At 27.2% G+C, this 10,834-nt stretch overlaps 2 protein-coding genes across 5 annotated transcripts in view; one reads left to right on the top strand and one right to left on the bottom strand.

Moving 5' to 3' along the window:
- Positions 1-1,801: 1,801 nt before the first annotated feature.
- LOC117171936 lies at positions 1,802-10,613 on the bottom strand. 4 transcript variants are annotated; one of them, XM_033359610.1, is made up of 4 exons: positions 10,191-10,613; positions 5,477-5,591; positions 4,574-4,758; positions 1,802-1,911 (listed from the first exon to the last, which is right to left on the bottom strand). In XM_033359610.1, exons 1-3 carry the CDS (start codon positions 10,193-10,195, stop codon positions 4,582-4,584), a joined length of 297 nt encoding a protein of 98 aa, XP_033215501.1. In that variant the 5' UTR covers positions 10,196-10,613; the 3' UTR covers positions 1,802-1,911; positions 4,574-4,581. The 4 variants fall into 4 exon arrangements, with proteins under 4 accessions (XP_033215501.1, XP_033215498.1, XP_033215500.1 ...); XM_033359607.1 differs by lacking the exon at positions 5,477-5,591 and adding an exon at positions 8,014-8,196 and having other exon boundaries at positions 10,191-10,610; XM_033359609.1 differs by lacking the exons at positions 5,477-5,591; positions 10,191-10,613 and adding exons at positions 8,014-8,509; positions 9,123-9,140.
- The window catches only part of LOC117171935 (protein neuralized), a 176,837-nt gene continuing 170,602 nt past the window's right edge, over positions 4,600-10,834 (top strand). Inside the window, exon 1 of the mRNA XM_033359606.1 lies at positions 4,600-5,028. Coding sequence (XP_033215497.1) covers positions 5,007-5,028 — 22 coding nt within the window. The 5' untranslated portion in view covers positions 4,600-5,006. The remainder of the gene's footprint in view (positions 5,029-10,834) is intronic.

The raw sequence follows: 10,834 nt of genomic DNA on the forward strand, positions 1-10,834 counted from the left end.
AAAATATGAATTTTCTACAAAAGTATAAATTTTCGACCAAAAAGATGACTTTCCAAAAAAAATCGTTGAATTTTCACAAAAAGTATGTTTTTTAAGTAAAAGAGATTATTTCTTAAACAAAAACACAATAATAGACTTTTCAAATAAAAAGAATTAATTTTCAACCAAAAAAGATGATTGTTCAACCAAAAAATATGAATTTTTAATAAAAAAAATAATTTTCTACCAAACAATATAATTTTTCGATCATAAACGATTACTTTTTAACAAAAGACTTTAATTCTGAATAAAATAGTTAAATTTTTAACTGAATAGTAGAATTTGTAAACAAAAAGTAGAATTTTGAACTAAAAAAATGATTCATTAAAAGTTTCACTCCTTGGTTGAATGTTGAACGAATTTCTTTATATTTCATTTTTTTGGCTTAAAAATTCAATAAATTGGTATAAAATTAAACTGTATGGTAGAAAAATTCGTTTTTGTTTTTATTGAAAATTCATTTTTAATGAAATTTTATATACTCCATTTTTTATTAAAAATTCAACATTTTGGTTAAAAAATATATATATATTTTTTTGTTGTTCTTGTGGAAATATGAACTATAACTTTTTTTGATAAACATTTATCTTTTTTGTTGAAAATTCAACAGTTTGCTTAACATTATTTTTTATTCTTGACTGAAAAATTTTTCTTTGTAGAAAATTCATTTTTTGGTAGAAATATCTTCTCTTTTTGGTTAAAAATGCAACTTTTCAGTTGGCGATTTATCTATTTTGGTTGAGGATTAAATTATTTTGTTGAAAATTACAAAATTTGGTATAAAATTCAACTTTTTTGTAGAAAATTCGTTTTTATTGTTATAGTTTTATGGTTTAAAAATGCAGACTAATCATCTTTTTTGCTTGAAAATTCAACAATTTGGTAGCGGATTGAACTATTTCTTAAAAAATTAAATGGTTTTGTAAAAAAATAATTTTTTTTTAAAATTGAAAATTAGTTCTCAGTGGAAATGTAAATGCTCCATTTTTCAGGGTGACCGTTTTAATCGATGAACAAAGTTTCTGGTCATCTCCAGGTTTACAACAAATTAAAACTTATTTATTTGTCTTATTTAACATTTGTTTATCACCTATTTGCCACCTATTTTAGAAAAAATGTCACCTATTCACCTTTTTTGACGACAATAGGTACTGTGATGACTGTAATTTTGTACTAAATATAGAATTTTATATATAAAAATTCAGGAATTTCAGTAAAACGAATTTCTGCTGAAGTTACTATATATCGCGAGATTAGGTAGCTATTTTTTTTCAAATTTACGCAGTAAAACAGGGTGAATACTAATTCCTCGTGCAGCTATGTCTACTTCAGTCTTCATATTTTAATTTAAAGTACGAAAAAATGTAGGTAACTTATTCTTTAATCGATTGTAAGTTAGAAACTTGTTTTCTAGCAGCAAAATAAACAATGCAACAACGAAAATGTTGAAACAGTCAAGCTTCGTTACGAATCAACTTTTCAAGGTTCATATATTTTTTATGAATATTGAATATTTCGGTAATACTTTTGAGAATGTAAATGAAAATTTGATCCGTAATGAGGGTAATTATTTAATTCTGTATATAATAGCAGTAAGCTAAATTGCGTATTTATATTTGATATTCTTCTTTACACCTTGTTATAAATAAATGAATATACGTTGTATATCAGTTGTAGACTTTTTTTCCAGAATAGAATCGGTTAAGTAATGTAATTTACTAGAAAATAATGAAAGAGTCGTAAAAATGAAAAGACGAGGATGAAACTTTCACAAAACAGTTTTAAATACAAAAGACGTTTTACATCGGACGGAGACATGTTTCACAGAACTTGTTCGCTAATTAAAGCTCTTGACTTTCGTTGGAATGAGGGCTGAAAGAGAATTTAAATTTAGATCGTTCTTTTAAGTGTACTTTCATTTTGATCCTTCAATGTATCTTATTTTAGAATTCCATAAAACGCAGTCGTATTCAACGTTTTTTAAACATCTATGTTTGAATAAAACGAATTAAAATGATTAAGCATCGAAAATGTAAATAAAGGCCGTTCATGATAAAAATTTGATTAATATTTAAAATCTGGTTTTTAATTATTTTTTTATGAACAAGCGCTTGCAGCACTTTGCTGACATTTTTTATTAAATAAATAAATAAAAAAGGATCTATTGTTCAGAAATAAAAATGACTCCTTGGAATTATAAAGAAAAATTGAAAGTGAGAAACGAATTAATTGAACAAAGCAGTGATACTAAACTAAAAGATTCACTTTTTAACATATTATTTGTAGCAGGAGGCACAGCGACACTGAAGCAAATTTTAATTATAAGGTCCTTTCTGCGGGATTTTGCGATTGATTCTGTTATTCCACGCACATTTTAAAACCAAAAACAAACAAAAAATCCATCGAGCCCTTCTTAGTGAATTCTTAGGTTGAATACAAAAAGCATTCATTCAAAAAAATCGTAGTTTTCACTAAAAATTATTTTGTACTATAAATGATCAATTTTTCAAAAATTTGAAACTTCAGTGTACGATTTTATTGGTGAACTTTTTAGATTCCATAAGAAATTGTGTCAATTCAATAAGAAAACATTTTTTATACAATAGCTAATAAATAATTATACTAGATATTAGTTTCTATTTTTGTTGTTGTTCTTAGAACATTATTTTTAAAATACTGAAACCAGGTGTTCAGATTGCCAGTCTAGTGCCTTTACAAATATAAGTAATTAATGTACAATTAATTTTTTTGTATTAAACATAAAAATCGACTTTTTTCAAGCAGATTCCGATGAATTTGTTTGTCCTAAAAATCGTACGATTCATTACTGGAGGGGGGGGGGGGGCATCTTTATTCCCTTTAACATTTTCTAAATCATGTAGAGATTTTTTTAAACCTAAAACCCTTTAAAACCTGTGAAAATCCCTTAAAATCAATTAAAACTATTTAAATTTCGTGAAATATTTCAAAAGTTTCGAATGTCAAATTCATTGTAATCTTCCAAATACGTGGAAATCTTCCTGAATCTCTTCAAATTCCTTATAGTAAAATACAATCCATTAAAACCGTTTAAAATTTCTAAATCATTGAAACTTGTTAATATTTCTGTAGGTTCTTTAAATGTCTTTGACATCTCTTCAAATTTTCTATATATTATAAAAATCCACGGAAATCCTTCATAAATGCATGAAAATGCTTTGTTATCGCATGAAATCCAAAGACTTATTTAGAAATCTATTAAAATTCCTTAAAACCTCATAAAAACTACATGAAAATCCTTTGAAATATTCAAAAATCCTTCCCTCCAAATTTATATCAGTTAAAATTTTTACTAATGTCAATAAGTGACTTAATTCTATTTATGGATCAGTTATTTTTACTGATGAGTTGGTAAATTTCACCCATTTATCATTAAAGAGTAACTGATTCATAGCTAGAATTTAATCACTGATTGAATTCAGTAAAAATGGTAACTTATTCAAATTCAGACAGTTTGAAGTTCCGTTAAATCTTTTAAAATATTACGAAATCCTCTAAAAGCCGTGGAAATACTTTGAAATTATCGAAACCCCTTTAAGACTCTTCGAAATGCGCATCGCTTTTCGTTTTTTTTAATTACAAAAAATTACCCCTATTTAGGGATTGAGAATATCTCCCAAAAATAGGAAATACCACTAATTATAAAATAATTTTTATATAAAATAAACCTTATAAAAGTAAAATCACGTATTTTCTTGATTGATAAGGGGTTGTGTGAAAAATTATTTTATAATTAGTGTTATTTTCTATTTTTTTAATTGATGGGGGTCTTCTCTACCCCTAAATAGGGGTAATTTTGTAAATTTTCTAAAAACGAAAAGCGATGCTCACTTTGGGTTTCAATGACGAGTAATTTGATACCAATAATATATTTTTATATTTTTTCCCCAGGTCGCTAGCGAGGTCCAAAAAATAGGCTAAAAACAGCCTATTTTGGCGACTCTCTTTCGCGGTCACCTCAAATTGATCTGAAATTGTACTAGCCAATTTCTTGAAACTCTTGAAATCTTTCAAAATCTTCTGAAATTTTCGAAACCTCTCACAATCATTTGAAATAATTTTTAAGTACCTTAAAACTTTTTTAATCCTTATAGATATTTTTAAATTCTCTCAAATCTCATGAAGTTCTTAAAAATTTTAAATAATCGTTAAATTTCATAAGAATTTTGTAATTCTTTGAAAATACGTCATAATCCATTAAAAAGAGTTAAAATCTCGTTAATTGTGAAAATAATTGATTTAATTGAATCTTGCGTATGAGAATAATGTGGAAGAGGATCAAAATCTTACAAATCCTTAAACAGGGGGGAAGAGGGTGTCAAATTTTTTAGAAATTTAAGAAAGCAACGTCCAGTAATTATTAATGGATGTTCCCTATAGTCAGTCAGAAAATCCCTTATACAAGGTCCTTGCAATTAAAGTTGGCTCAGCCGCACTTAGAGGAGATCCGTGAAGCATTTAGCTTATTTATTCTTCTAATAACATTTTGATTAACCTCTGACGTCATTGACAAGGTGAATTAAAGCGTCGTCTTCCACGTCGTCTAGGCATTCCTCTTCTTCTCGCTCCTCTCCTTGGAGCGCAACTTTCTTCGAGTTTGATACCAACGTTAGATCCTGGCACCATCCCCGTCATTGGATCCGTTATGGCATATGGATTGAACGAATTGAATCCAGATTTCTAAAGGAATCGTTACAGTGGAACTTAGATAATAATTAATAGCGATTATAGATTAGTGTCGACACCGAGCGACCGAGAGGTGCTGTTGTTTTTACTTATACGAACCGGGCGTGTGTGAACATTAGTAGAAAGAGAAAATTAATATTGGAAAAATGTGTTCTTGTGCCTAGTGTTGTGTTGTGAGTGCTTGTGTTATTATTTCTCGTTCGAGTTGATGTGCAATTAATTTTCTGAGCCAGAATCGCAGAATGAGCAAGCAAATTATAACAGGTATGCAGTTTTATCTGGAAATGGTTCTTATATAAATTGTATTAATAAATTTATCTTATAGAAAATTAATTAATTCAGTAAATTAAGTGAACTCAGATTTTATAAAAACGCATCACTAGTATTAGGACAGTAATCAAAACAATACCAGAGTGGTTTGTTTTGAAAATAAATCATTGGCTGAATTAAAATTTATTAGGGAATTGGATTTTACGTAAAAACTAGTTTTTAATTCCATAATAATTTAGTTTATCTTGAAATAACTCATTTTTAGAGAATTCTTTTGGTCGAGAGAATATAGGAAAACCATTTCCAGATCGATGATAATTTTATTTTGAATTTGGAATATTGATGAAAAGTACTCTGAGAAACTCGGCTCAAAAACCAGATAACGCTGTGGAATGTGTGCAGGATTATAGTCTTCCTTTGATAAATGTATCGTGTGAGTTACCTGGTTTTTGCGCCGCAGTCTTCGTTTTGGGATGAAGCAATTACAGACTTCAGTATAGCGTGAGATGATTACGAGAACGCTTATAGGCTCCCAGCCCTCGCTTCGCTCGAGGTTGCTAAAAAATCAGGATTCGTTTACACAAAAATCCAATATTACGTTGTTGAAGACTTTAAACTTAAAAAGAGCTTGAATTTTTCACAACCTTGTATCTCACTCAGAGAAATATCAGTACAGTGCATTCCATTCAAAAACATTATACACCCAAAGAAATAGAATAGCTCCATAACTTTTCAAATTTTATTCAACTAAAATAAGTTAATATCTAGATATTATATTTTTATTTCAAAATTTTCAAAACTTCGAAACTGCTGAAGGTACAAAATTGAAAATTTATTCCAATCTATGTTATTAATAAGTATTCTTCTGTGGGTTACAAGTATTTATATTTTTTTTCTGAAATAATAGAGCTTTTATTTTTTTACCGAAAATTTTATAACATTTTAGAAGAAAAATTAATCAAATTACTTACAAATATTACAAACATAGCACATGATACAATATATAACTTTTTTTTCATGTGAAGTTCAATTGTTAACTTTTTAAATGATGGAATCATTCAGTTTACAATTCCTATTTCTGAAATCTTTTACAATACATTTTTTTCGTACATTTTGAACTTAAACAATTTAAAAATTTGAAGGATAATTTTATAACTTTTGATGAAAAACGTTTTAAATTGATCAATTTTGAATATAAATGAATTAATTCTGAATCTGTTCAAAATTAAACAGTTTATCGATTTTAACCTTTAAAATTGTAGTGAAATCAATTTAAACGTTTGATTGAAACTTTATAAACTATTTAAATATCGAAAATAATTTCAAATTAGTAGATTCAGAATTAAACACTTTTATTCAATTTTAAATCTAATTCAAATATTATATCAGTCAAAAATATTTCATTTTTAACTCTATCAATTTTAAAAGGTTTTGATTAAACCAATTTTTTAAAAATATTTAGCCATATTTGGTTGTTTATTAAAAATATGTCATTATATTTAAAAAATTGAAGCTGAATTATTTAAAATAAAATGCCGTGTTTATTCCTTAAAATTTCAGAGTGCTAAATTTAAAATCCGAACCTTATAACTAAATGCTCAATTTTAAAAATAAAAATTTTCGATGTTTTGGTGAAAGTGCTGATTTTTGATTTATAAATAATAATTAAACAATTATTAATTAAAAAAAAATTAAATAAGTTCAAGCAAGTAATATTTAGAAGTTTAAAAAACATTTAAAACTTGAAAAGTTTTCAAAATATTTAAATCTTGAAAAGATTTTTAAACATTTATAACTTGAAAAGATTTCAAAATATAAAAAAATGAATTTCAAGACAATATTGATAAATTTTAAGAAAAATTGGAATCATTTTAAAAGATAGATCAAAGTTCTGAAAAATTTCATTTGTAATTTAAGGATTGAAAATATTTAAACAAATTCATAAAAAAATTTGAAGATTTCAAAGGATTTCGAGAGGTTTCAAACAAATTTTCTTAAGATTCCTAGAAAAAAAATTTATGATTTTTTATTTTGAAAAATTAATTTTAAGATAACATTCAAAAGGACTTAAAAAATGTCTGAAATTTTCTAAAAAGAATCTAAAAGATTTTAATGCAATTTTTTATAATTTTGTAGGATAAAAAATAGGAAAAATTCTAATAATTTGTTAGATATTTAAAAGTTCTAAAAATTTTGAAAAAAAATCAAAAAAATTAAAATATTTTAATAAGCTTATAACAAAATGTACATTTTTAATGATTTTGAAATAAAATTGTTAAGTTTTTTAAAGTTTTTGAGAGGCAAAAGATATTCAAGAATTTTATTCAGATTCCTGGCAAAATTTTAAATGATTTTTTATTTGAAAAAATTAATTTCTAGTATTTTCGAAATTGTCAAAAAACAATATGGTAGATTTTGGTGTAATTTTATTAATATTTTGCAGAATTTTAAAGCAAATTTTAGGAAAAATTCGATTAATTTAAAAAGGGCTTTAAGAGTTCTGAAAATTCCAAAAACTATAAAAAATTGAAAATATTTCAGAAAATTTAAAACAAACTGCAGGTTTTTAATTATTTTGAAATAAAAAATTATAAACTTTTCAATTTTTTAAAGAGTTAAGATATTTTTTGAGGGATTTTAAGACTTCCAAAATATATTTTTTTAATGTATAAAAATTTGAAAAGATAAAAGAGAAATTTCTTAGATTCCTGAGGAGATTAAAAATAATTTTTAATTTTGAAAATTAGTTTTAGTGGAATATTTAAAAACATTGATAAAAAATTCGAAAGATTTAAAAATTTCCAGTTTAATTACAGTTTAGTTTTGAAAATTTCAAATAAAAAAAATTCGGCTCTAGCAATTCGAAATTTTAAATTGAAATTACCGGAGATTTTTTCCTGGGATTAAAACAGCCACATTAACATACTAGAAGGGACGCTTGTTTCTGCGCTGATAAAATAATTGAGAAAATCTAAAAACCTTATTGAAAATGCTGAAAATTATTTTGACTGCTCCGATCCAAAGTAGAACGACGATGCATGCTGATGCAAAATCCTCCACATCGTCACATGTGATGCTGCCAATGACATTGACAATGCCCTGAAAGACATTCGCAAATGTGTGCATCGCTTCGATGCAGAGATCTCGAAAAAAACAGACCACCTGAAATATTAGGTTCATCAGGACAATTATCAGCTCCAGTGTACGTGTGAAGAATTCCAGCAAGATGTCCATAAATAGCTCGAGGGTGTCCCAAAACCAGCATATTATCCCCTTGACAAAATCCGAGAATTGATCGAAGACATTGTATATGCTACTACTACCTCGCATACTGACGAGGTTCTCTCTTTGCTCAACAATTTGCCCCCGGGCCCCTTTTCGGATCGGAGCGACCGAACATTAATTTTGGATCAAATTTGGCAAATTTTTCACGGCGAAGATTTTCTAATCATTTTAGGATGACAGTTATCACATTCTAAGTGAATTCAGACGAGTCAATTTTCGAGAAACAATTGATTTCGGATATTCGATTTCTTTAATTGATCTCAAATTTTGAAGAAATTTAAAATTAGAGGTGTGCAGTGTTTTGTTCGAATGTTTAAAATTCGAATATCTTATTAAATCCCATTTTGGAGATTTGACTTGACTTTTGGATTCATTTTTCTCCCAAAGAAGGAATAAATTTTATTTTGAACATTTTAGCAATTCAAGGAAATCAAGCCGGCTATGTTGTCCGTTACATAGATTTTTTTATTTCAAAATATCCAATGTTTCTAGCGGTTCTAAGTTTGTATTAAAACTCCTAATAAACGACTGCCCACCTCTATTTCAAATGATCAATGTAATTACAAATTTTTTGAAATTTTGAATAACTATCCTGTACAATATAAATAGTTTTCTTTTAAGTCTCTAAAAACTAAAAAATTTTAGTTTTCAATTATTCAAAATACACAAAATTAAACCAGTTTTGAATTTAAAACATATACAATTCAAATGATTTTTCTATCAGGCATTTAAATTTCTTTATTAGATTGTAATTCCATTTCAAATTATATGACCGGCGAGTGACATGATCAGGATTGGCTTACCAATGAAATATGTTTCTATACGTGGAAAATAAGGAGACACGTATTTTTTTAAGTTAACATCGCTACATTTTCATATTTTTTACGATGGTTTTTAAATGTTAAGGTTAAAGCGAGTTTCTTGACAATTTTTCTTTAATCAATTTAGTCACATTTTTTCCGTAAATCCAAAATTTTTGCAAATTCGTTTTCTGGGGTTTTTCTTGGTCGCTGAAAACGAATCTGAATTAAATTTGAAAGTGGGTTTTGAAACCACAAAAAAAACGAACAGCATAGCAAAAAATTCTGAAAGGCCTTCGAATATAAATATTTAGATCCAGATGTTTCAATACCGAATGTTCAACATCTCTAGAGCAAAATTATGTTAAAAACTCATCGTGTGCACAGCAACACATTTTATAATGCGGAGCTTTAAAAATTGAACAAATTCCATTTGAAATCAGTTGTGCGGGTAAACATGTGTCGGAAAAAGGTATTTAATTTTATTTTCAAGAATTGCAAATTTATTATTAATGGTATCGTTGAAGAGAGAAAAGATTATTTTTCAGGAAAATAATTTAAACTTGCACAAATTAATTATTGAAAAACTTTTCTTTATAAACAAATCGTTTTTTCTGATAACATCCTGTCAAGTTGATAAAAATGATGGACTTTTATTTAATGAGAGCTAGATGATTTATAGAACAAATTCTCATACAATGTTGCCGCATCCACTTTTTGGTAATTAATTTTTAAAGCCTGAAATCATTAAAAAAGAATTTTAAAAAGAAAAAAAAACTAGTCAACAAATTTAAAAATCATGATTTCCCCGCACGACAGCTACTGCAAGTAGATAATGATCAAAATGTTTTGAACAAATGACCAATTTCAGATATGAAGCTTTCAAAATTGAAAAATGTACGTACAGTCATTATGGGTTAAATACTTGCAAATCCTAAAATATGATTTAATATTAATCCTAATAAATAGTATTAGTCTTAGCAAAATGGAGTTATTATACCAAATTATAGTATTTAAAGCAATTATATCAGTCAAAAAAGGGTTTCATTGCACTTAAATGATTCAAAATACCTCATGGAACCAGTCACTGTTATTCAAAGTGAAAACTGCGAGCCATATGATTGTAAGAATAAGAGCAGCATAAAGATCTCCGACATCGTTGTAATTTTCTGCCTGAAAAACGAGTTTGAAGATTTCGCTGTCGAGCCTCGCAAATAGGCTGTAAATATAATCTAAGAATTCGTGAATTGAGCTTGCCATGATGGCGAATTTGTTGTCGGAGTTGGAAGGATTTTCTGAACGAGACTCATTATTTTCGTGTAAGGCAGTGGAAGAGAGTATGTCACCGATTTTATGCGAGGTGCACATTTTTCTGGGAATATTTAAAAACTAGAATTTTAGTTGTCACAGCTTCAAAACTTATTCAGCAATAATTTTGCAACTTGAAAAATTTGAGAAATGTGTCATTGACAGCCATGACAGCTATTAAAATAAAATATTGAAACAATGCATGAAGTTCACGTTGGAACTTCGATTTGCAAATTATTTTTCAAACTAGTAGCAAATCTCTGGATTTTTATATCCTCGCATTAAAAATATAAGGAATTAAAAAATCTTTTACCAAAACAATTTTTTTAAAATCGAGAGCTCTTCAAAGATTGGAAACAATAATTTCGAATTGAAAGCAGGCGCGAATCCAGATAAGTTATTAGGTG

This window comes from Belonocnema kinseyi, chromosome 4 (genome assembly GCF_010883055.1).
Source record: "Belonocnema kinseyi isolate 2016_QV_RU_SX_M_011 chromosome 4, B_treatae_v1, whole genome shotgun sequence".
Classification (NCBI taxonomy): domain Eukaryota; kingdom Metazoa; phylum Arthropoda; class Insecta; order Hymenoptera; family Cynipidae; genus Belonocnema; species Belonocnema kinseyi.